Source organism: Scardinius erythrophthalmus (assembly GCF_964197995.2).
Source record: "Scardinius erythrophthalmus genome assembly, chromosome: 8".
In the NCBI taxonomy this organism is placed as follows: Eukaryota; Metazoa; Chordata; class Actinopteri; order Cypriniformes; family Leuciscidae; genus Scardinius; species Scardinius erythrophthalmus.
The window spans coordinates 44508756-44534139 of NC_138228.1; the positions used below are offsets into that span (position 1 = coordinate 44508756).

General features: G+C 41.0%; 1 protein-coding gene across 1 annotated transcript in view; it reads right to left on the reverse strand.

The window, feature by feature from the left end:
• The window catches only part of sphkap (SPHK1 interactor, AKAP domain containing), a gene marked incomplete at its 5' end in the record, with an annotated part of 77572 nt that overhangs the window by 34645 nt on the left and 17543 nt on the right, over positions 1-25384 (reverse strand). Inside the window, one exon of the mRNA XM_081372601.1 lies at positions 1982-2084. Coding sequence (XP_081228727.1) covers positions 1982-2084 — 103 coding nt within the window. The remainder of the gene's footprint in view (positions 1-1981; positions 2085-25384) is intronic.

Here is a 25384-nt window from a genome sequence, read left to right on the forward strand (position 1 = left end):
AAGCATCTCGTTCTAACCAATCCGGCCCACGGCAAGCAAGCACCCACTGACTCCACCATGTCTGTGGCGATTGGTCATTTTTTTTTATTATAATTTACATATGAATATTTAATATGGCCTCATACTTCAGGCCATCATGCTGTCACTGGTGTGTAACATACCAGCTTTACAGACAAGTAACCACGTCATTAATTAACTATTATGGATTATTAATGAAAGGTTAAGAGTGTGTCACTTCAGTGATCCGTGCTGCTTAATACCGCGTAACGCCGATGTATATGTGCAGGTCATATGCTTCATTAAAGCACACACAGTAGTAAGGTTTGATGCAAAATGTAAATGCAAACTGAAAATGTTTGCTATTACATAAATAAATATAGACCTGTAATTGAATTACCACTACTACTGGTATGTTAAACAAACACAAACCCTCTCTGTTAGTGTGTGACCTTCAGTTTGAGTCATTATCAGTGTGGCTAAGTAAGCATGGATTATCTCAGTGTGTATTTAAGGAGTAAACACATATCCGTGTGCGTGTGTGTGTGTGTGTGACAGTGCATGTGTTTACTTTGTTTAATTTGAGTTTGTGGGTGTTTGTATCTGTGTTTTTATGTGTGTGCTCATGTGTGTGTTTTCTCTGCCCTTGCTGTGTGTGCCATCTGTACCCACTGTTTTCCTGGCAGAGTCAGCCATATGACAGGGTCGCTGGGACAGTTGCGTCATGGTTCACCATGGTTAAAGTACCGCCAGAGCTAATATGGCGTTACATGAAAGATAACCTTCGGCAGATGGGTGATCATTAGCACACATGGGATAAGTGCGCAAGAGATTAATGTGTATTTATTTCATTTAGAAATGGAGAAGTTATTCGATCTGCTGGCCAAATTAAATGACCTCTCACAGCAATCCTTCCTCGTAGTTACGCAGTCTGTTTCGTATAGAAATGCAAACACTCACAAAAGTGTGATGAAGCTGAATGTTTTTTTTTCAGTATTGTTTTTTTCTCCAATAAGTTGATTCAAGTAACAAGCGCAATCAAGGCGAAACCCAAAAGAAATCTTTACTGTGACCAAACAACTTTGCATAAATATAATCTCATTAAATCTATCTATCTATCTATCTATCTATCTATCTATCTATCTATCTATCTATCTATCTATCTATCTATCTATCTATCTATCTATCTATCTATCTATCTATCTATCTACTGTATCTATCTATCTATCTCAAACCCCCCCCCCCCCCAAAAAAAAACTATTGCAATCAATACTACAAAGTTGATATTGGACACTTAAAAGTAAAAATAAGCTGTATCAGTCATAAAGAATAATAATATATTAATAATACAGTTCTTTCCGACCCTGTGCTCATCAATAATGACCAGTCCCACTTAATCTCATAACAGCTCCCATGACAGCTACAGAAATGATTAGTGCATTGTCACGCTGTTGTAACTTCCTCTTCTCCTGATCCTGGATCTGCTCCCACAGGGAACACTTTCCTTTAGCACCAACCCACTAATAAAGCGCCTGGCTGAATGAGACAAAGTTAAGACAAGGGAGATATTGGGCTAATCATGCCGCTTGTTCTGTCACACACTCAGTCTCTCTCGCACTGGCAGAACATCAGCTAATGTAACCTGACTTGTAGTGCAGCTGCCTACAGAGTAAAAAGCGCTGATGGCAAAAAGCCAAAGTCCTTGTTCCCTGGACAAGTGGAAGCAGTCAGCCAATGAGCACGGCTTCATGTTAATCACACTGTGATTGGAGCATGCGATTCTTGCTAGTGTTCAAGAACAAGAGCTCACCTGGTGTGTATGGTGTGGTGCCTTGGGCCAAAACCTTCTGCATGCCAACTAAACAGCTTTCACACTGATGGAAGTGTTTGCGCTCATGTACTTGCATTAGTGTATGTTTCAGGTTTTAACACTGGCATGATGTGACACACACACACACACACACACACACACACACACACACACCTTCTTGCAGGCGGAGACAGAGGACCCAAGGGTGCTGTCAGGTTTGACTTCCCGTGTGTCCGCGGACTCCGACCCCTCAAACATGGCAGATGATTGGAAATTACTGTGGAAAAAGAGAGAGAGACAACAACTGAATCCACAATCACTTCTATAGAGTGCAACAGTGTCCATCCACTTTCTCTGTGGTGTTGCTTCTGGAAGAATTTTCTTTTGGAATTAATTTCTCCAATAGGGATTTAATAATATAATAATAATAATAATATTAAAGTGAAACACAACATTACAAACTTTGATTTGAAGCAAAAAAGTATTTGAAAATCAGACAAACAGACAAAAGGTACAAGACAAGTTTTAGGGAGAGAAAGAACTACAATCCCATGAAGCATTGCAAATGACATGATTTAATTAAAACCATTGGAGAAATATAAAACTAATTGTTTAAAGTTGTGAATTTATAGAAACAATATATTTGTTAGGTTTATTGCAAAAGATGCATAAATAAACAAATATTTATGTATTTTGACAGCACCGACTCTAAGTCATTTGCAGTGCTTCATGGGAGTGGGCGGAGCTTTAGAGCTCTGTTGGCTCTCTGATTTGTGGAATTTTCTGTACTGCATCATGGGTAATGTAGTTTTTCAACAGGAATTTAAGCGGTTAAATACAATTATTTTAAAAATAAGTTGACGGGTTGCTTCAACAAAAGCATAAACTTCCGATAACAACCTGATAACTCACAGTAGGTCTGTTTTTAAAGGTGCAGTGTGTGATTTTTAGCGGCATCTAGTGGTGAGGTTGCGAATTGCAACCAACAGAAGCTACGGTGGCCGACAGGAAGTGATGTCATCGTCTGAGACAGCAGAGAGTAGCCAGTTAAGCAATGAGGTTTCTTTACAAAGATAAATTTAGAAATTTTGTTTACTTAATTATTCAGTAAAATGATATGTTATTGCGAATATTATTGTTACTTGTTCATCATTGTGCCAGTGTTTTATTCGCTGACTTTAGCTAGCTTTGTTGCATGAAGAACAACATAGTGACGAAACGTGTTTAGGGCCACTGTAGAAATTCAGTGTAAGATTTCAATGTAAGGGGACCCGTGGTGTATGTAGATAGAAATGGCTCATTCTACGGTAATAAAAACATAACAGTTCATTATGTAAGGTTATGTATGTATATGATATTATGTATATGATATTGCATTTCTGTCAACAGATCCTCCAAAATATTACACAATGCACCTTTAAAGGTGTATAAGTTATTGCTAAAAATCTATTTCTGTATGGACAACCTGACTCTTGCACTAACCAACTGTTTTATGTGCTTCTAAAACATTAAGTCTGAAGAAGTGCTAGAATGGGTTAGCAACTTTTAGAAACTGAAAGTTTAGATGTCGGAAATAAAATGAAGCTCCCTCTCACATGACATTTGTAGATAATGGCACAGTGGAAAGAGACAGTGAGAGTGCGAATGGAAAAGAAAATAACATGGACTATTTAATTAAATTTGTTCAGATTAATTGGCTCTGGGGGCACACTGAGCGAGGATGAAACAGTCAATCCTCTGAGGTGACAGAAGTACAGCATTACCCAGATCATAGACTCTTCAGCTCCAGAACATTTCAGTCTCAGCTCCTCCATATTCTCCCTCAACACAGCCAAATTAGCCTCTTTTGTTTATATTATAAATAATATTCAAAATAGTCATACATTTTCCCTGCAGAATGATCATTAATCGATCTGATCATTACATGAATTAATTATCTCATGTGATCAAAGCCAAGTTGAAAAACACAAATGACATTTGGGAGCCACAGAATTTAAGACCTGGATTTTACTGCATAAAGGTGTCTAATAGCTTTAGTGGGGACTTTTACTGTGTTTTTCTGTCCAGTGTATCTCAACATACACTTCCATAAGATTGTGTTTTTGTGTTTGCCAGTCGAAATAAAATAATAGGGGGTGAAAATGGCATGACAATAAATGACCCTTGTGCATCACTTTAAAAAAGATACTCTGAAGTTCTTAGAGGACAAAAATGTCCACGTCACAAAAATTTGAAGCTTTCAAACACAGACTTAAAGGAGAACTCCGGTCAATTTTAACATTGAGCTCATTTTTTTGTACATTTGGAGTGCTGTCAGTACAGAGAACAACGACAAAAATCGGTGTTGCCTACACCGAGTTATTCTATTTTTAAAATTTGCACCCTGTTGACTTCAATAGGGCAAGTACTAAACCTGCTTTTAGGCTCTTAACATCCTTGATGTGTCATTACAAGTGTACAGAAAATGTGAGTGATTCCTTCTGAGTGAACACGAGTGGATCTGACTGCAGTAGATGTGACAGATATGTATAAAAATGATGTTATTTAAGCCAGCGCAAATACCTGTTTACATCCTGTTTTTCGGTTGAAGTCCAAAGTAGTCGATTGCCGAGTTCACGCGCGTGATCATAGGTAACTAAACCTATGCGCGTGAACTCGGCAATCGACTACTTTGGACTTCAACCGAAAAACAGGATGTAAACAGGTAAAAAGTAAAACAAAAAAGTTACAGAGGTTTAAGCTTATGAAAATGATTTATGAACATTATTTTATATGTTTAATAAAACATATTGAACTCTGCTAGAGAACTGCTAGAAAATCAAAGCCATAAATCTAAACAAGTTGTGTTCCAAATTTGAGGTTGAAATCTCAAAATATTAGCTTTCAGATTTTGTTTGGACGCAGTACCGAATTTTCCCCATTAGATGCCAGCAAAGCTTCACTGGTGCACACAGTGGTTGGATTTGTGATTTGCAGTAGTTTTTCTCTCTCAAATATTACAATAATTATCAATTATTAAATACAATTTGAAATAAAAATATTAAATATGATAAAAAACATGGATTACACACCTACAAACCACACTCTGACATATCAACACCCCCACACAATTATAACTGCATTATTTATCCAATCGGCTCTTTAATATGCGGAAGCAGAAAAAAGCAATAAAGTGAGAATTTTCTTAATAGGCCAAACCTGAGAAAATGGCACCATCTGGTAAAAACATTTTTGTTTTGAAAAATAAAAAAGTAACATTTTTAATGTGGCCGTGCCAAAAGACTGTTAACAAAGATTGCATCATTTTATATGGCCATGGGATTAAAAATTGCAGTTTTAATTGGGACATTTTTGTCCTCAAGGTCCTGAATGAAACTATTTTGTGTACCTAGTGTCAAAATAGATTTATTAAAGGAAATGGGGGTGAAATGATAAAATTCCAATAAAAATACACACTTGTGCCAGAATTTATGCAGTTGGCATTCAACATACAGTATGTAATTTTTTTCGCCGCTAGGGGGCGCTTACCTCTTACAATAACAAAGGCGTAGTTTGATGACGCAACATTTGCTAAGAATTATGGATCTTGTCGTCAACGTCAAGCCGACCGATCTAATAATGTTTATGGATGAGTGAATACATCAATGTTTTTCTCATGACTGTGATATGAAGCAGTTCGGGATTGCTAAGAGACAGCTATCAGCTCCACACGCGACGCGAGTCCCGCGGATATAAAAGGAATATGGACATTTCATTCTACCGAACTACACGCAGAATTATAACTCACAGGTCAGTTTATTAGACAAATTAAACTTGTGAGGTAACGCAGCGCTGTTTTACTTGGTCTAACATTACACTAGCACACTAAACTGCATTTGAATGTGTTGAAATGTATGTGTTAGTTTGTCTGTATGAGACTAGCAGTAAGCTAGATCAACATTAGAATAACATACAGATCATATTCTGACATTTTATCATTGTTGAACTATATAACATTGATTTGTTTTATGTAAATGTGCTCACCTGTTTAATAAAGTACATGTAGGAGCGGTCGAAGTCTCGGACGTGGAGCTCTCGTTTATATACTGTCTATGGGAGCTCTAGGCATCTCGAAAACACCGCGCTGATATTGATTCTCGTTTTAGTTCTCCTTTTTTATCCAAAGTCTGCTTGCCATGGTCCATAATGTTTGAACGAAACAACAACAGCGTGCAAATAGACATTGCGAACTACACAGTGGTCCACATCAGTCGCTTTGGTTACTATCAGAGGGCTCTGGTTCATAGCTCTGGTTGCCATGGCGGTACGAGCGGAAACCAGGGACAACGCGGATATGACGCCATTGGCGGCGACAAAACAGAAATAAAGAAACGGGACGTTTCTCGAATTAAATGACAAATTTCTCCTGGTTTGAAAATTGTTGGAAACAGTCGGGATAATGTAAGTACACAACTAAAAAAAATATATAACATAGATATAGTGATTTTTGCTATTTTTAAAGCAAAAAAGTTACATATTGTGCCTTTAACACAGGCAAAACAGGCAAAACTGAAAAAGACAAAAATGTCCATAAGGTCGCACAAGGGTTGCATGACGAACTGTTGGCAATGGTCCGGTTTCACAGACAAGGCTTAGATTATGCCAGGATTAGGCCTTACTTAATTAGGACATTTGAGTAGCTTTTATAAATATGCATTAGAAAAAAACATTACCGATGTGCATCTTGAGACAAAACAATGGCACTGACATAATTTAAGATATATAAGTGCAAGTTGCTTTCAGTTAAAACAGCTCAAACATGCATTTCAGTCTGAGACTAGGTTAAGCCTTGTCTGTGAAACTGAGGGAAAATGAACTAATTGTGAAATGTGAACTAAATGTGAGTCAAAACATGTGAGCTATTCTTTATTTTCTATAATAAAATCTTTAAACACTCCGTCTAGTGCCCTCTGAAATAGACCGTAAAACATATTAGCGATGTTCAAAAGGACTTTTTACAAAATCAATTACCTCAGTGACTAGTCGACTAATCGGCCTTGAGGAAGCCCTGTGTAATGAAGCCGGTTTCAGGGAGCGTTCAGACATATTCTTGCGTTCAGAAACAGCTAGACAGAGTGCAACGGACTGGAGGAGAGCACAGACGAGAAGTGTTTTTCGATGTCTGGACTGCATTTAACGTGACATGGTGTGACTTAAAACGCAACACTCGTGGAAGGATGTTCAAAAGAACAGCTTGAGATGTGACGTGTGTGACATGACGTCTTTCACATTTCAGAGACTGTATATACCGTGAAAACTGTCTAACGGCTCAAATGCTGTGAGCGTGCTAAAAATGTCAAAATAAGAAAATAGATATAAAACAGTAACTAGGATGTGACTTATCACTTGTGTGTGTTTTTGTTCCTCTTTATTTCATTCCTTGTTTTTCACCCATGAGAAAAAAACTCGTTCGACCGGGCTTTCGTCAAGGTCATAAAGGTTAGTTAACAAATGACATAAGCTCTCCATTCAGGAAGGCAAACACGAAGGCTTTACTGCTTTGTTCTGAGGTTCTGTCTTGGGATGTCAGCCTATATTCACCTAAAACGTCTATGAATATCTTATGGCCTGAATCGAGGATTACCTTCGAGCCTTGAGGGACTCGTCGTGAGGGATCTTTTAGCATTAAACACTCAAAGAATAGCTGCAACCACAAGCGATTGTCTTGACGCAATGTGTGGTTCAGGTGATGGATTTATAAATGTGAGCAACGCACAGTACTTCAAATCTCTTCCATCAACACTTCGGGATGCCAATGCTGCCATGTTAATGATAAAACAAAGTTCTTTTTTTAGTTATGTTCAGTTAATTTTTAGATTAGCTCAGTTATCTCGTCACTATGGTAAATAATTGTTTGCTTCTGGCTACGTGACTAACAGTGTGTGCGACAAGCAATTTGTCTGTCCACAGCAGACACAGACAAATCAATCACAAATCACAGCCAATCAGAAGAGCACGTGGGCGGAGTCTCTCTACTGCTGTCTCATAAGTGTGTACAAGTATGTACTCAAAGAAATAAATATTAAATGATTTTAACATTACTCAAAATCTGAACACAGTGATCTAATTGTTTGTTCACATTTTGAACAGGTCTGAGGTAAATTATCCATTGTCGCTTTCATTATGGTGTCACCCAAAATTATAGTCTAACTCATTAATTAAACAATTTTAGTATGTTATAAAACATACAAGTACCTAAGCTGATCACTGAGCTGTCAGTCATGATGTACCCGAAATAGAAACCATTGCAAAAATAAAATCCCCTGTCGCTTGTCGTGTATCACAGATGGTTGGGACAAAAACTCTGTTTAGCATGAAAAATAACATTTGGTTAGGACACTGTGTAAAGCATAAGAGTCATCTACAATTTTTGCCATTGCTGATTTTCTCCCCATCACTATATGAAATATCCTGCAGGCTTCAGCAGGAATATATCAAACGCAAATGAAGCATCACAAGAGTTATATGAATGAATTCCGAGTATATTCAGATAGTGAAGTTCTGCATCAAGGGTCGGCTGGAGTTCTGTAGCCAGTTGGTCACGGTTCATTTAGCCTAATGGTAAGTCTGCCTTTTCTCATTTATGGGCTGTTGTTTTTTATGTAAACACATGCTAGATGGATGTCGTTGACATTTGCATTCACGTCTCACGTCTTTTGCAGAATCTTATGCCGAGTTCAGACTGCATGATTTTAGCCCCGATTTTGGCTCGCCGACAGGTTTTGAGAAATCGCTGACAAATGCCCGAAATCACATGCAAATCGGTGCTCGTTCACGCGAGTGACAATCACGCAGTGTGAATGAGCAAAGACGCGATCTGAGAGAATCACCGACGAGTCGCCGACGCCCGTGAGATATTTGGCATGCTAAATATCTGGACCTGTCGGCGATTCAAAATCCTGCTGTGTGAAAGTGTTCTGACTGAAAACTACATCGGCGATGACCAACAGCCAATGAGAGCAAGATACAGAGCAGCGGGGAGTTCGGGGAGGAGTTATAGACCACAATATCAGTATTTTAATAGATATATTTACAATTATATCAAACAGAAACAAAGCATAAACATTTGCTTGACCAGCAGCAACAGCAGCACATTGCAAAATTATTTATTTACCCCAAACTCTCTTTGCAGAACACACAGTCCTTGCTCCCCTTGTCTTCCCAGCCATTTCCTCATGCATAATGTTTTTCTTTTTCCCCTTTTCGCTGCAAATCAGTGCACAGGTAATTTGGATCGCAAGCTTCTTGCAGGCTATCATTTTTAATAACAATTTAAAACTCGCGCGAGAACTGCGGTCTTACGCACGCAGGATTTTGCGTTACTTCCTTATCACTTCTCGCGTGTGTTTGGTTGCGAAACGTAGTTTGCGGGCCAGACAGGAGTTGTCGGCGATTCTTCCTCATGAAAGTCATGCAGTGTGAAACCTCCTGTCGGCGATGCATCGTGCAGTGTGAACACACCAGCAACTGAATGTTACCCTGGATAGTCATGCAGTGTGAAAAGAACAGTTACCCGACTACTTTGAAAATCGTGCAGTCTGAACTCGGCATTAAAAACGTGCTGTTTAAGTTCAAATAAGTTGCGCGTTTAAAAATTGCATCTCGAGACCTTGCCATTCCACTGTCCTGCGTCACTTTCTGTGTGAACCGGCCCTTAGTGTGTTAAGTTTGCCTCACTACTGAAGTGTTGAATTAAACAGCAGGGTTTGGGTGCACATACATATTTGTAATTATGACAAAGTAAATCAGCTAAATATGAAGAAACGGTCGTCTCGAGTGACATCCTCGTAGCTCAACCAAAAGTCTCGATTTTTGCTATATTTACTGTAAAACCTTTACTAATGTTCTTGTAACATTTGCAAGACAGCACACTCGTTTGTGTAGCTCGTGTCAGGTTGAACTCTCTTTCTCCTTGTAATGCAATGGTTTATGACACAAAACCATAAATGCAATTTGACAGCCATCAAATGCACTCTTGTGATTGCTTTGCAGCTCAATGAAAACAGAAGTTAAAAATCATCAAATTATCCCCGGAGGACATGAGCGCAGCTGGCTGATGTGTGTGGATGTGTCTTGGGCCTGAGCACACTGAATCTCCAGTCTTTATGGAAATCATGTCAATGGTTATGTGAAGGGTTGTTATTGTTTATCAACAAAACAAATGGAAACAATTTATAGCCGGAGGACATTTATGGTGCTGAAACATGATTAAACCCTCACATGTGCACTTTGCACATGATGACCTGTCAAAAGCGCATTCAATTTTCTCAGTCTGTCAATCAAAGCTTCAGCAAATGTTGTTTTAAGCCCTGTTTACGCCACCAGCGAACTGAACTGAATTTTCAATGAGAGTTGCCCATGCAGCTAACAGGGAACATTCTCAGAACTTTAGCTATAACCTCAAAGTTATGAACAAGCGTAACGTGAATAGAACGTTTGTTCAAAGTTAACTTACTCGTTTCAGAATGTTCAGAGAACGTTCAAAATGAACATTCCCATAACGTTTGCAAAATGATCAAATTAAATTGTTCCTTTGACGTTCATATAAGCAAGAAAAGTCATTTTAAAACATGTAAATAACTGGACGTTTTAAAGGTTCAGAGAACATTCAGAAATAATGTTTTTAACTTAATAAAAACGTTTTTAGAACATATTTTACGTTAGCTGGGTAGTGACTTCCAGTGGCATGACAAACAGTGACCTTTTGCGGATGTGGGCACATGACAAGGCTTTATGCAAATTCAGAGTGACTTGATACAAACTTACACTTCCAAATCTCACCTGGCAAAGCGAGTTTACATAGCCAGTTTGCATTTTTTTTTCACCATATCGAATCAAAACTAGAAAAAACATGTTTAGGCTATAACTAAAATATCAGTGCAACTGCAAGTCACTCATTTGCTAACTTCGGCTATAAAACAAGATCTTGATCTTGATAAGCATCTGCAAAATGAACAATGAACATTTCTGTAACCATGCTCCCTCTGTCCAAAACCCAATACTTAAAAGATATGCCAAGGAACCTGAACATCTAAAATGATTACCTGGCAGTAAACCTTTCTGATTGGCTAATAATACACAAGGGCAGGCTGCTCACCTGACCCTTTTTCTGTTTACAAATCTGTTTATTTAATGCAGTTTTAAGCCCAATAACTCGGCCATTGTACTACTGTAACAGTTTAAATCTAAAAAAAAAATGTAATTGACGATACGTACCTGTCCAGAAAAGCCATAGATTACAGACACGTTGTTAATTAACATTTCCGAGATGTGTTTGGCGCATTTGCGCTCTCCGCGCGCGCGTGACAGGACGCGCAGCGTGACTGTAGTTTAATTCTCCCTGACAGACTGATGTTCCCTCAAACAAACCGGGGAACGTTTAATCTTTCATTTGATGTGGTTAATGAACTTTAAGATTGTAATGGCACTTCGTATTAAATTCATTTCGCTGTCATGGTTTTAAAATGATCCTGTTGACCGTTTAGGTCAGAGATTAAGGTGAAAGGAGAACCGCGTTTTTCACGCTTCTCGCTTATCACAATGGTTTAAGATTGACAACCGAGCCCAGATATCCGTCACAGTAGTCTCAGCTGGTAATCCTTGTAGTTCATCATATATTTGGGAAAGCGGTGGGTCTGCTAGAGGGAAGGATAATAAAAATGACCGAGTTACCCCTGAGCCAGCGCGCGCGAACAGATGCGCAATAAATACTGCGCGACGTCAGGAGCCACCTGAGATAAATAGGTTGTTTTACAAAGACACGTTATCTTGAGCTATTTTCTGTGCTTAATCATTCAGAGACACGAGCATTAATTCTAGGGTACTACAATGCCTTTGACGTGTATTCTGGAGGAGTGAGCAAACAGCTAGCTGAATAAGCAGAATGGCGCTCAATCTATTTGAATCTAAACAAACTCAAATCTTTAAGTAAACATTCGAATGTATTTAAAACGCAAACAAATTCAAATACATATTCACACCGCATATTAGAGCTTGTACACTTTTTTCACGTCTTGTACATGCCCCATGGAGAGAGTGCATGCACAATTATTGATTACGAATTTAAGTCTTTTATGTCGTTTAAGTACAAGTGAATCTGGTTTAACACCCACAAATGTCAGACTATGTTGCTAAGAAGCATATTAAAGGAGAGAATCGGACATAATGAATTATGTCATGTTAAGAACCGTGTGTCGTGCTCCACGATTTAAGGTAAAAATGCGCACACTTACCCCAATGTTTTCAGAAGGCACTGAGCTTCTGCCACTCATCCAACAAAAAAAAGAAAAAAAAAAAAAAGAAAAAGAAAAAGCCGAGCACTAAGTAGCCTTATGTTCCTATATCCTGAGTGCCGAGAAGCCAAAGCACTGTAGCGCGTGCCGGTCCCCCTGTCCCGAGCGCGAGCACATCACAATCTGAATCTGTCAGTGCAGCGGAGGAATTTCCAGCGCTCGCGCAGCGCTCTGCTGTTGGTTAATATAGTGGACGCCAGTGAATGCCAGAGACGGCTATGGACCGGGCAAGCTTAATCAAAACTCTACGTCACTGCGGGTTCAGTTGATAAACAGAAAGCTGTAACGCGTCTCACAACGCGTCGGTGCTCATAATGAGACCAACTGTAAAAGGAAAATGAGGACAGACAGGCATAATCTGAAACGATAGTTCACGAAATGCAGTTACACTGAATAATAGCCTATGGAACATGTGCAGACTGATATCAGCAAATAGAAATTGCCAGTATATATTAGGCTATTAGACATCCGATAGATAGATAGATAGATAGATAGATAGATAGATAGATAGATAGATAGATAGATAGATGGATAGATGGATAGATGGATGGATGGATGGATGGATGGATGGATGGATGGATGGATGGATGGATGGATGGATGGATAATCACTAATTACAAAAATCTAAATACAAATATGATATGTAGTCACTAAATTAATATGAGGTCATAAAAGATGTACAATAACAGAAGAATCTGAAAAGTTTTGTTTCAAGTCATTTTACATGAATTGTAATGTCACACAGGACAGTGATGGAACTGCTTGAATTTCCATGTCTTCAGACAAAGTTTTTATACATTTCATTCATAAAACCATACTTTGTGTTATATTACTGTAACTTGGTATTAGCTTTCAGAAAATTGAGGGAAAATTGACTGAGGGAATGACTTCTCTCTTTCTCTATCCTGATCATCGTAATCAAGCTCTAAATATAAGTCTATCTATCATGGCTTATATATTTTGCTATTGGATTAAATGGGAACACAAAAATGATTTTTGATGTCGTTTTAGTTCACCATTATAGTTTTACCCGTCTACGATGACTTCCGCTTCTGAGAACCGTGCAAATAGAAGTTCAAAAGTGGTTCAATAGAAGTTAAGCTCATCTCTAAAGAAGAGTTGTTTTTTTCACACCCTATAATGTATATTTCATTGATTTACAGGGAGAAAGTGAGAGAAAAGAGAAACTGCTGTCTGCATCTTTTAGCGGATTAGATGTCAAGACTAACAAAACCCAGCAGTGATTCTCTGTTTCCATTACAGATTCAGTATCTTCAGTAAGTACAACTAGTATAATTCAACCCCAATAACCATCAGCACCCACAAGTTTCTATAGCACATTCTCACAGACTACACTGCAAAATATCCTCTTTTAACCTTCAGTCCCAAGTCAACACTAAGACATTAAAAGTTGCCTGAAAATGTGTCTCTTTATGTGTGCTTTTATGACATTATTTGTTAGTTTTATTGTGTAATATAAATGATGCAGAAGGCAGCTACAACCAGCAGATGTTTAATCACAGCCTCTACTGACACTATTCTGAACACACGCTTAATTTACTACCTTTTTAATGACTGATAAGAGTGTTATTGTCCAAACACTGATACGCGTGCGACGTCTCTCTCATCCGTCTCCACGGGCGGAGGTCGGCTGTTTAAGGTGCGTTATTCTGAACTGGTATAGAGGTATCCCTATGATGGAGGAAGACTAGAGATTTGCTGTGATGATGGAGTGAGGAGCAAAATAACACAGACAGCAAAAGAATACTAAACCGCTTCGGCTTGAAAACCTCAGAAATTCAGTCAAGTCAAAGATGAGGAGCACTTGAGCTTTTCCCCAAAACTAGAGACACGACTCCCTGCGAGGAAGCCTGCTTTGATAAAATAATAAAAGTGAAAATGAGAGCACCATGGAAATCAGCCGAGAGTATCCACTGTACACACAGACAGATGAAAGAAACGCGTGTAGGGGGATGCAGGATGAAGGAGGTGGACATGAGGAAGAGGAGACGTGACACAGACAGAGATATTTATGGGATACGGACGGCATGACCCGCAGGCCCAGGGGCTCTTGGGAAAGGGCAGGCCGCATGATGAGACTCAGATGCGTTTCCGAGCGCTCTTTCATGACGAGTGCGAACGCCAGGGGCCGCATTAGAGTTATGCAAATCAAATGCAAATTTCATGTGTCACTTTAATGATATGCTAATACCCGGTGTTATCTAAATGCCGTAAAGACAGGAGTCTGTCATCTAATTGGGAGGGACGGGTAAGAGTCAGGGCAAGGTGTTTTTACAGATGCATGAGATGCTATCGTAATTGACAGACCAGTCTGTGTGTGTGTGTGTGTGTGTGTGTGTGTGTGTGTGTGTGTGTGTGTGTGTGTGTGGATTACGACACAGCTGTGCTGGGGAACGAAATTAAATTGACAATCATTTCCACCTAATCCCACTGTCAGATAAGCAGGCCTTTTATCTCATCATCAAAGACACAGAGTGGCCTTTGTCAAGAGTACACACTCCAATCGGGTAAACTCTCCTGTGCAGAGTGATTGGAGGAGGCGCGCAGAATTCGACCCACGTGGGTGTAATTAGCGTTAATGGGATAGTTGATCAGTATAATTACTGAGGCTGCTGTTATTCTAATCGTGGGGATTTATAAGGGTGTCTGTGTCCTCTGCACATCAGCTACCTCTCATACTTCAGATGGTTACGACCTGCATCGCTGATTATGATAATCGCACGACGCAATCAGGGCGCAGGCTTCTTTTCAACGCGAGTGCATTTGTGGCCGCTGTTCTCGTGAGATTGCACTGTAAAAGTTGTAAATAAAACAAAGATTATTTGAAATGTTTTAATAGAAAATACTAGTGTAAAAATTATTTTCAAAGTTGTAAATGAAATAAAGATTGTACACTTTAAAATCCATTTTTTAAAGTTGTAAATAAAACAGATTATTGGGTTAGTTATACAAGAAAATACTACCCTGTAAAAAATATTTTTTTCAAAGTTGTAAATGAAATAAAGATTACTGTAGTATGTTTTACAAGACAATTATACACTTTAAATCTATTTTTTTGAAGTTGTGAATAAAACAGATTATTGGGTTATGTTATACAAGAAAATATTATAGGGTAAAAAATATTTTTCAAAGTTGTAAATAAAACAACGATTATAGGAGAATGTTTTTCTATAAAATAATACACTGTTGTAAATAAATCAGTTTCTTAAAGTATGCCTTACAAGAAAATACTATACTGTAAAAAAATATTTGTAAATCAAAAGTTAATCAAAGATTATTTGTAAATCAAAGTTTACTGGATTAGGATTTACTAGAAAATACTACACTTTAAAAAATAATTTTTCGAAGTTGTAAATAAAAACGTTTTACATTTTACAAAAAAAATCTATTTTAGTCTTTCTGTCACGGGTGGTTGCAGGAAAGCAGACGGAGACAAGGATATAATTCCAAAACAAAGGTTTATTGATAATTAAACACAGGACGGCAGAACAGGTAGCAACACACACTAAATATAACTGAACTGATAATGACAGTAACCATGGAGACAAAGGAGTGGCGGGAAAAGAACAAAGGAAAAGAGGAACAAATCAAAACTGAAAGTCCAAACATACACTGACACGTGACAGTACTCCACCCTCCCAGTAGGCACGTTCTCGCATCGTAGATAGAAAGAGGGATGAAGAGGGCTCAGGAGGAGGACGAAGAGTAGGTGAATGGCAGACAGAAGGTAGGAGGGACCAGGGCGGAGCAGACTGTGCAGGCGGCCAGGGCGGAGCAGAGGGATGGAGGAGCCATGGTGGAGGCAGGGCTGGCAACTCCAGGGGGCCGACTGACGGAGGCGGAGCAGGTGGAAGAGGATACCCGGATGAAGCCGGAGAGCCAATGAGACAAGGTGATGCTGAGGATCCCGAGGGACATGGGGATGCCGATGGCTCTGGCGACCAAGGCGCAGGTGGGGATCCAGAAGGAGATGAGGGAGGTGGGAGCCAAGGTAGAGGTAATGGACCAACGGGCCGAGGTGGAGTCCTGGTCGCGGGGCCGGAGGCAGAGACCAGGGATCCACCGACCATGATGGAGCTGGAGACTGCCAGACCCGCGGCGACCCCACATCACAGAAGGTGGAATATGGGTAAGCTGAGGGGCTGACAGGAAGCAGCGGAGGCATGGATGAGGAGATTATGATGGGAGGTGGTGGGAGAGGGAGGCTGGGTGGGAGTTCAAGAACAGGCTCAGGTTCTGGATCAGATTCAGGCTCAGGTTCTGGAACAGATTCAGCCTTGGGAACAGACGGTGAGGCGGCGGACATCTTTGCCGAAGGCTCGACAGGCATGACGTGAAGAAGCTCTATAAGGGTGGTCTCGGCGGGACGAGACTCTGGAAGGGCGGTCTCGGCGGGACGAGACTCTGGAAAGGCGGTCTCGGCGGATCGAGACTCTGGAAGGGTGGTCTCGGAGGGACGAGACTCTGGAAGGGTGGTCTTGGAGGGACGAGACTCTGGAAGGGCGGTCTCGGCGGGATGAGACTCTGGAAGGGCGTTCTCGGCTGGACGAGACTCTGGAAGGGCGGTCTCTGTGGATCGAGACTCTGGAAAGGCGGTCTGGGCGGATCGAGACTCTGGAAGGGCGGTCTCGGTGGGACGAGACTCTGGAAGGGCGTTCTCGGCTGGACGAGACTCTGGAAGGGCGGTCTCGGTGGGACGAGACTCTGGAAAGAGCGGTCTCGGCGGATCGAGACTCTGAATGGGCGGTCTCGGTGGGACGAGACTCTGGAAGGGCGTTCTCGGCTGGACAAGACTCTGGAAGGGTGGTCTCGGCGGGACGAGACTCTGGAAAGAGCGGTCTCGGCGGATCGAGACTCTGAAAGGGCGGTCTCGTCGGGACGAGACTCTGGAAGTGCGGTCTCGGTGGATCGAGACTCTGGAAGGGCGGTCTCGGCGGGGACGAGACTCTGGAAGTGCGGTCTCGGTGGATCGAGACTCTGGAAGGGCGGTCTCGGCGGATCGAGACTCTGGAAGGGCGGTCTCGGCGGGATGAGACTCTGGAAGGGCGTTCTCGGCTGGACGAGACTCTGGAAGGGCGGTCTCTGCGGATCGAGACTCTGGAAGGGCGGTCTCGGCGGAACGAGACTCTGGAAAGGCGGTCTCGGCGGATTGAGACTCTGGAAGTGCGGTCTCTGCGGATCGAGACTCTGGAAGGGCGGTCTCGGCGGGACGAGACTCTGGAAAGGCGGTCTCGGCGGATCGAGACTCTGGAAGGGCGGTCTCGGTGGGACGAGACTCTGGAAGGGCGGTCTCTGCGGGACGAGACTCTGGAAGGGCGGTCTTGGCGGGGACGAGACTCTGGAAGTGCGGTCTCGGCGGATCGAGACTCTGGAAGGGCGGTCTCGGCAGGACCAGACTCTGGAAGTGCGGTCTCGGCGGATCGAGACTCTGGAAGGGTGGTCTCGGCGGGACGAGACTCTGGAAGGGCGGTCTCGGCAGGACCAGACTCTGGAAGGGCGGTCTCGGTAGGATCAGACTCTGGAAGGGCGGTCTCGGCGGAACCAGACTCTGGAATCCCAGTGGTGCCATCACTTCTGTCTTTTTATCATTAAAATAAAAAAAGTTCAGAGCCATCCAGGCCTTTATGTGTCGTCGAGACACTTAAGTAGCAGTCTGACAGAGTATTATTTTTTATTTTTAAGAGGCACATAAATCTGACTGTCGTCTGCATAACAGTGGAATGAAATGCCATGCTCCCTAAGTAGAACCAAGTGGGAGCAAATAGAGAGAGAAAAAGAGAGGGCCAAGAACTGAGCCCTGTGGGACCCCACACAAGAGAGGAGCAGAGGAGGATACAGAGTCACCTAGGCTGACACAGAAAGTTCGATCAGCCAAGTACAACCTGAACCACTCCAGTGCTATGCCCCTGATGCCCACCCACTGCTTCAAACGTGAGATCAATATTTCATGATCCACTGTGTCAAATGCAGCAGTTAAATCTAAAAGCACAAGGATAACACAGTCACCAGAGTCAGTAGCTAAAAAGATATCATTAAAAACTCTTAAAGTCGGCATGAAACGGAAGTTGAGATTGTCATTTTTTCCTTGTTGTGACGTATATCCGAGTGAAACGGCTTCTGAAATTAGAAAAAAATGTAGGGCGGGGCTTGATTTCGTCCTTCGGGAATTAATCGGATCGTTGGAGGTTGGGTGTTGCAAACAAAATGGAGGCAGATTTGAATGACAGTTTACATTCAGTTGTGGAGGATTTCTCTCCACCGGACTCCCCACCGTTAAGGCCATTGCACACTGAGTCCGAAATTTTCGTATGCGTTTTTTCGTGTTCGTCAGCCTCAAAATTCGTCACGCACAGAAACCTTGCACACTGAGTCCGATGCGTATTTATTAAACCTTTGCGTAAAAAAACGCAAAAAATACTAAATGGATTCGTCAAGCAGTGAGGATGGTTTTGTTGCCCTCTTTCTTCTTAAAAAGAGAAAAAGAAAGAGGAAATATTGGGTCCATCCAATCCTGAGATTGCGCCGAGAGGAAGCTTATCAAGGAGTTGCGAAATTATCCCGAGCGATTCAAAATACATCAGAATGTCAGTGGAACAGTTTGATGCTTTGCTAGCGATACTGGAGCCACATATTAAAAAGAAGACCACCAATTTCCGTGAACTAATCGATCCTGAACAGAGACAGGCAGTATGGACACGCACACGCGCTGGGCAGACAGAACAGCTGGATTTTGTCGTTCGCTTGTACGGTACGTGGCTCTGAATTGTCAAAAAAACCCTCTCAAAATACTGGCTGTGGATGCGAAAAACGCAGAAAATCGAACCCGATCCAAATTTTTTTATTACGAAAGTTTCGTAGACGTGTGCAAGCGTGATTGACATAACGTGAGGTCGATTTTTTTTTTTTTACGTGCGAAAATTTCGGACGTGAATTTCGGACTCAGTGTGCAATGGCCTTTACCCTCCCATGAAGGATTTTTTTTATTTTATTTTATTATTCCCGTGAACCAAGATGAGTCAAGTCATCATCCTTATTAGACATTCTCTGTTATCAGTCAAGTTCACCCTCGAGAGCATCTCGATAGCCGCACCCTCATCAGCTCTGGCCGCACCCTTTCGCCATGGCACGTGACCGAAAGAGAAGAGAGGTCGTTTCGAGGGGGGAGGGAAGGGTAATGTATTTGATTAAAGATTATAAGGGTACATGAATTTAAAAAAAATAATGAAGTGCACAGATAAATCATTTATAATAAACACTACAATATTACATATAAAAAGAAGATTTGTCAAATTTGATTTCATGCCGACTTTAAAAGAGCTGATTCGGTGTTGTGCAGGGTTTTAAAGACGGATTGGAAAACCTCTAGAATATTATGTTCTTCCAGAAAGGCCATTAGTTGACTGTGCACAATCTTCTCCAGGATTTCTGAAAGGAAAGGCAGTTTGGAAACAGGCCTGAAATTAGCAAGAACTGCAGGGTCTAGAGCAGGTTGTTTAATCGGAGGTTGAACTACTGCATGTTTAAAATTTTCAGGGACCAAACCTGTGGTCAGACTGCTATTTATGACTGCAACAACAGATGGTCCTACAGTGGGAAAACCTCCTTAAATAGTCGAGGGGGGACAGCATCATTTGAAGAAATGACCAACAACCTCCTGTAAAAAGGAAAAAGTCACAGGCTCAAAATAATCAAACACAGCAGAGCAGGGGACAGAGATTGAGGGGTCATAAGCTGAAGGTGAAATTTGAGCCCCAATGGAAGTGACCTTATCAATAAAAAAGTAAAGGAAGTTTTCACACACAGTAGGGGATGCCTCCATACAGGCAGTCTGCGGGGCATTTAGAAGTGATTCAATAGTGTTAAACAAAACACGAGGCTTGTGACAGTTTGAAAGGATAATATCCGAGAAATGTTTTATTTTAGCATATTTCACAGTTTTCTGATAATGACGCCAGCATTTGAAAAGACACCTGCAGTTTGTCCTTCTTCCACTTGCGCTCAGCTCTACGGCACTCACGTCTGACAGCATGAGTCGTGTCCTTTAGCCAGGGCTCAGATTTAGTTTTAGGCTGCCTGGATTTTAATGGAGCCACAGTGTTTAAAACAGTTTGGCAGGTGGAGTGAAACCATGAGCTAAGCTCCTCTGTATTGCACACAGACTCAGGAATGATGAGTTCTGACTGAAAGCAACCAAGAACTGAACAGCAGTGTAAGGGTTAATACTGCGACAGCGCCGTGCAACAGCGCGAGGTTTAACTGTATGACAGGCAAGAGCAGTCTCAAATAATACAGGCATATGGTCAGAAAACACTGTGTCACATACCTCTAAATTAAAAACGGGCAGACCATATGATAAAACAAGATCAAGTGTGTGTCTGTGTTCTTGTGTGGGTTCAGACACAGATTGCACAAGATTAAAAGAAGAAGACCAGTAGTCTACAGTGAGTCTACTGTGCCAAGACCTTCTCTCTCTGAGCACCAGTCGCCCATCATGTCTGTCTGGCATGGCGAGTCTATATGTCATCTGACTGATCTTTATTCACTGTCCATTTTTATCTATGATTATGATCTCCTCTCCACCTATTCCTAACAGTCATTTTCACTTGACATTTCTCTCACAATTCCCAACATCCTTCACTGTCACTATCTCAATGTCTCTCAATTCTAATGAAAGCCCATTTTCTTAAATATCACACAAAATTTTAAAATTCGTGTTTCCTAAAACCCTTCCTGGACCACAAAAGGAGATATTATACAGAATGTTCATGCTGCTACTAATTGAAAGTGACGGTTAAAGGGATACTTCAGGATTTAGCATTAAGCTTTGTATTAGTAGAAAACCTGCAGTATTTTCGAATTACCGTGCTTTTCACCCTCATATCCCCCTGAAAGGAGAGATTTATGTATTTTTTGTCTGGAAAAAATCCTCCGATGACGCAAAAATTGTCATTTTGTGTCATCTGAGGATTTTCTGGCCAGAGGCTAAAGACTACAGCCAGTAGTAGGGGCTGTCCCGCATGTTTTCAACACGCCCATAGGAGGTGGGATCTCACTCACAGAATGTACACATAGTGTCAGCCGTCTTTTTTTGGAAGCTAAGCTAGCAGGCTCTTGTTCTGTGAAGAAAGCTGAGTAGTAGGAGAAAGCTGAGTAGTAGGGGTTACCATCCTCTTTTTCCCGGACATGTCCGGCCGTCGAGATCGTCCAAAATGTCCGGGATTCGGCTTTTGCTTTCTGCAGTCGCCCTTCATTGTTTACATGCACACCTCTTGTTTCAATCTAACTGAATTCATTCCGATTGGTGAATCTGAATGTAGTGTTTACATGAACGCTAAACAAGTGATCGGTTGATGTGGGTTTTAACATTGCTAAGAAAATTCCCGCTCCTCCGTGAGAGATGCGAGACCGGTGCGTCTCAGTAATCACGCCACCGGCCTCGTGCCGTTCTCCCGCGCCCCTCAGCCTCGTCCTGCTCGCCACAGTAAACATAATGTATGGCGACTGTAGAACGCAAAAAACGAATCCCGGACATTTTGGGCGATCTCGAAATCCCGGGCAGACTGACTCATCACGGAGACTCACTGGTAGCCTAACCTTGTTGTTTTAAACTGCACTCTTTTACCGGTAGGTGTGGCTTGGGAGTGGCCTCGTAGGGCAGCGAAGCAAGTGCATTCTGGGAGTAGTTGTCTTTCATCCACATAAGCCAAAATTACATTTTCTGGCTTTTCTCAGTCTAGAAAGCTCCAAATTCAAAAATAATCTCACATTTCTTCTACATAAATGACCCATTTTAAATACACATTCATCTTTCCAGAGGTGAAGTATCCCTTTAAGTATGGTAGCCCATACTCAGAATTTGTCCTCTACATTTAACCCATCTAAGTTAGTGCACATACATTAGGAGCAGTGAGTAGTGAACACACACACACACACACACACACACACACACACACACACACACACACACACACACACACACACCTGGAGCAGTGGGCAGACATTTTTTTCAGTGGCACCCGGGGAGCGTTTGGGGGTTAGATGCCTTGTTCAAGGACACCTCAGTCATTTCCTGCCAGCATTGAGAATCGAACCCACAACCTTCAGGTTACCAGTCAAACTCTAACCAATAAGCCATGACTGCCCCTAAATAAGAAGCAAATGGTAACAGCTGCTATCCAACTCCAAAACACTCTCCAAAAACAGGGTATATTTACGTCTTTTAAAAACCTGCACAGATAAAGTTAACACTGCATGTCCATACAGAGCAAACCCATTCAATATCCACATAAATCTCAGAATGTGTCTCAGATTCTTTTACTTAATTCTGCTACAAGATGGACAGACAGATAGACAGATAGACAGACAGATAAATAGATAGATAGATAGATAGATAGATAGATAGATAGATAGATAGATAGATAGATAGATAGATAGATAGATAGATAGATAGATAGATAGATAGATAGATAGATAGATAGATAGATAGATAGATCAGGGTTTATACAGAGATTCTTAAATTGAATTTACTACCTTTGTACCACCTATTTTACTACCATCACAATATTTTTACTACCAACGCGGCTTCAAACTTCAACTGTAGCAGTGTTAAGTGATAAGTAAAGTGACAAGTAAAGACATGAAATATCTTTCCAAAATGAATTAATAACATATTTAATCACAATTTAATGAGGCAATTATAACTTAATTTCAACACTGGGAGGGAGAGATAGAGATATTTTTTTCCAAAACACTATAAATCCATCCACATTTTTTTTTCAAAAGCTATAAATCCATATTTTTTCCCCAAAAATTGATGGTTTGTCTTTTTAAAAAGTATTTTGTCTTTTATTTCGTGTTTGCATTTGAGGAAAAAAAACATGTTATGTAGCCTAACCGTTCGTTCTCCATTAAAGCAGCACTAGGTAACTTTTCAACCTTCATTATATATTTCCAAGACTCTTGTGATGGTACATCGACTTACAATAGGTTGAATGACATGTCTGCCATAGCCTGATGGGGTCTGTATCGTTTTTAATCATACTTTTAAACTTCGGGGTTCGGGTAGTAACCAGAGCACAAAAAGAACTACAAAATTTGACTGCTTTACGGCATAGGCTACCTCACTTCCCCCAACACGTCCTCACATGCTGTTGGACTTGTAAGTATATTGCTTATATTGTATATCACTCGGACAAGCTTTCACTCGTTGGTGTGAGCTAAAAAGCACCTGGCGTTCTTGTTGATGGATTAGTAACTTAGACATCTTCGGAGGCTAGCTGTTCTTGCTCGATGTCCGACGATTTGTAACGTGTTGTGTTTATTCCCCAATCGAACTCGTGCAACAGTCTGTCACACGTTCTACACCACAGCATTACTTGATAAACAAAAATAGGACAAGAATGAGCATAAAACAGAAACAACCCGCTTACGGGGTGTTCGAGCGAGGCGCACATACAATACAGACTGTGCCGAGTCAGTTAAACAGGGCACGCAGCTCTTAAAGGGGCCACACCTTATTTCCACTCGTTACAGCTTCCATCCGACTGAACGACCATAGACAGGGACCAGTATACAGGGGGGAGGGAAGAGACTGCTCTGCGTGAGTGATATTTACGACAGTAACGTTAAATACAAGTAGTCCACAGCGACTCTAGGGGTCGTTGTTTGACCAAAACGGAATTCCTACCTAGTGGGGCTTTAAAGGAGAACTCCGGTCAAATTTAAAATTGAGCAAATTTTTTTGTACATTTGGAGTGCTGTCAATACAGAGAACAACGGCAAAAATCGGTGTTGCCTACACCGAGTTATTCTATTTTTAAAATTTGCACCCTGTTGACTTCAATGGGGCAAGTACTAAACCTGCTTTTAGCCTCTTAACATCCTTGATGTGTCATTACAAGTGCACAGAAAATGTGAGTGATTCCTTCTGAGTGAACACGAGTGAATCTGACTGCAGTAGATGTGAAAGATATGTATAAAAATGATGTTATTTAAGCCAGCGCAAATACCTGTTTACATCCTGTTTTTCGGTTGAAGTCCAAAGTAGTCGATTGTCGAGTTCACGCGCATAGGTGAACTCGACAATCGATTACTTTGGACTTCAACCGAAAACAAAACTCTCCGGTTCACGTAAATGACCCAATTGACCAAGAAAACGGCGATTGTCGCCGAAAAGCAACAAGTTTGCAGGTATGCCCATGATATAGACCCAGTTAGATGGGGCTTCGAAAATTTACTACCTCGTCAGATGACGTTTACTACTTTTTACTACTTTTTACTGGCCTTAATTTGGCATAATTTAATTTACTACCTTTTACTACCTTTTACAACCCCGCGGAAACCCTGTAGATAGATAGATAGATAGATAGATAGATAGATAGATAGATAGATAGATAGATAGATAGATAGATAGATAGATAGATAGATAGATAGATAGATGTATTTACATTTAAATATGACATGCCAAGATGTGCTGTGCCAGGTTTGACGATACACTTTTGATGTCAATGAATTTCAAATGTGACATGTCTAGATGAGTTAATAGCAAGGGTTAGGGTTAGATATGCATAAGGGTGAGAATGTAATGACAATTTTTCCTTTAAATCTGCACAGGCTGAAAATGAACACATGACATTATTTCTCTAAGGACAATTTCCTTTTCAGACCATTGCATTCATGAAATATAACCTCATTATTGTTAAGAAACACCTTTTGTGTCCTCTATATATTTGTATTATTTATATATCTCAATTTCTCCATGTTTGCGTACACATTTGTTTGTTAGCATGTGTGTTTTGTGTGTGTGTAGTCATCCAAACCAGAGGGATTACTCAGATTTGTAATTAGTCCAACGGATGCTTCAGACAACTTAATTATGCTCCTTAATTAACATGCAGACCAAATGGAATACCAGGTGTTTGGTCTCCACAATTCAATTAACGCTCCTTAACGCCAGTCGACCTGCATGGCAGGGCAATACATGCAACAATTATGGATCAGGATTAGAACTGAGACATAGCTGAGTGACATATCAGAGGACATTATCATATACAAAAGAGGCATACTGCTACTAATGGCACACAGAAGGCCAGAATCATTCCTGGAATATGGAAGCTGTTCTAATGATCTGTGGAAATGGGACTGAAATGCACATCATTAGAACGAGACTAAAAACAAAGCCATGAGGCTGACACAACAGCGGGAACGACGTTTGTGACATGTCTTG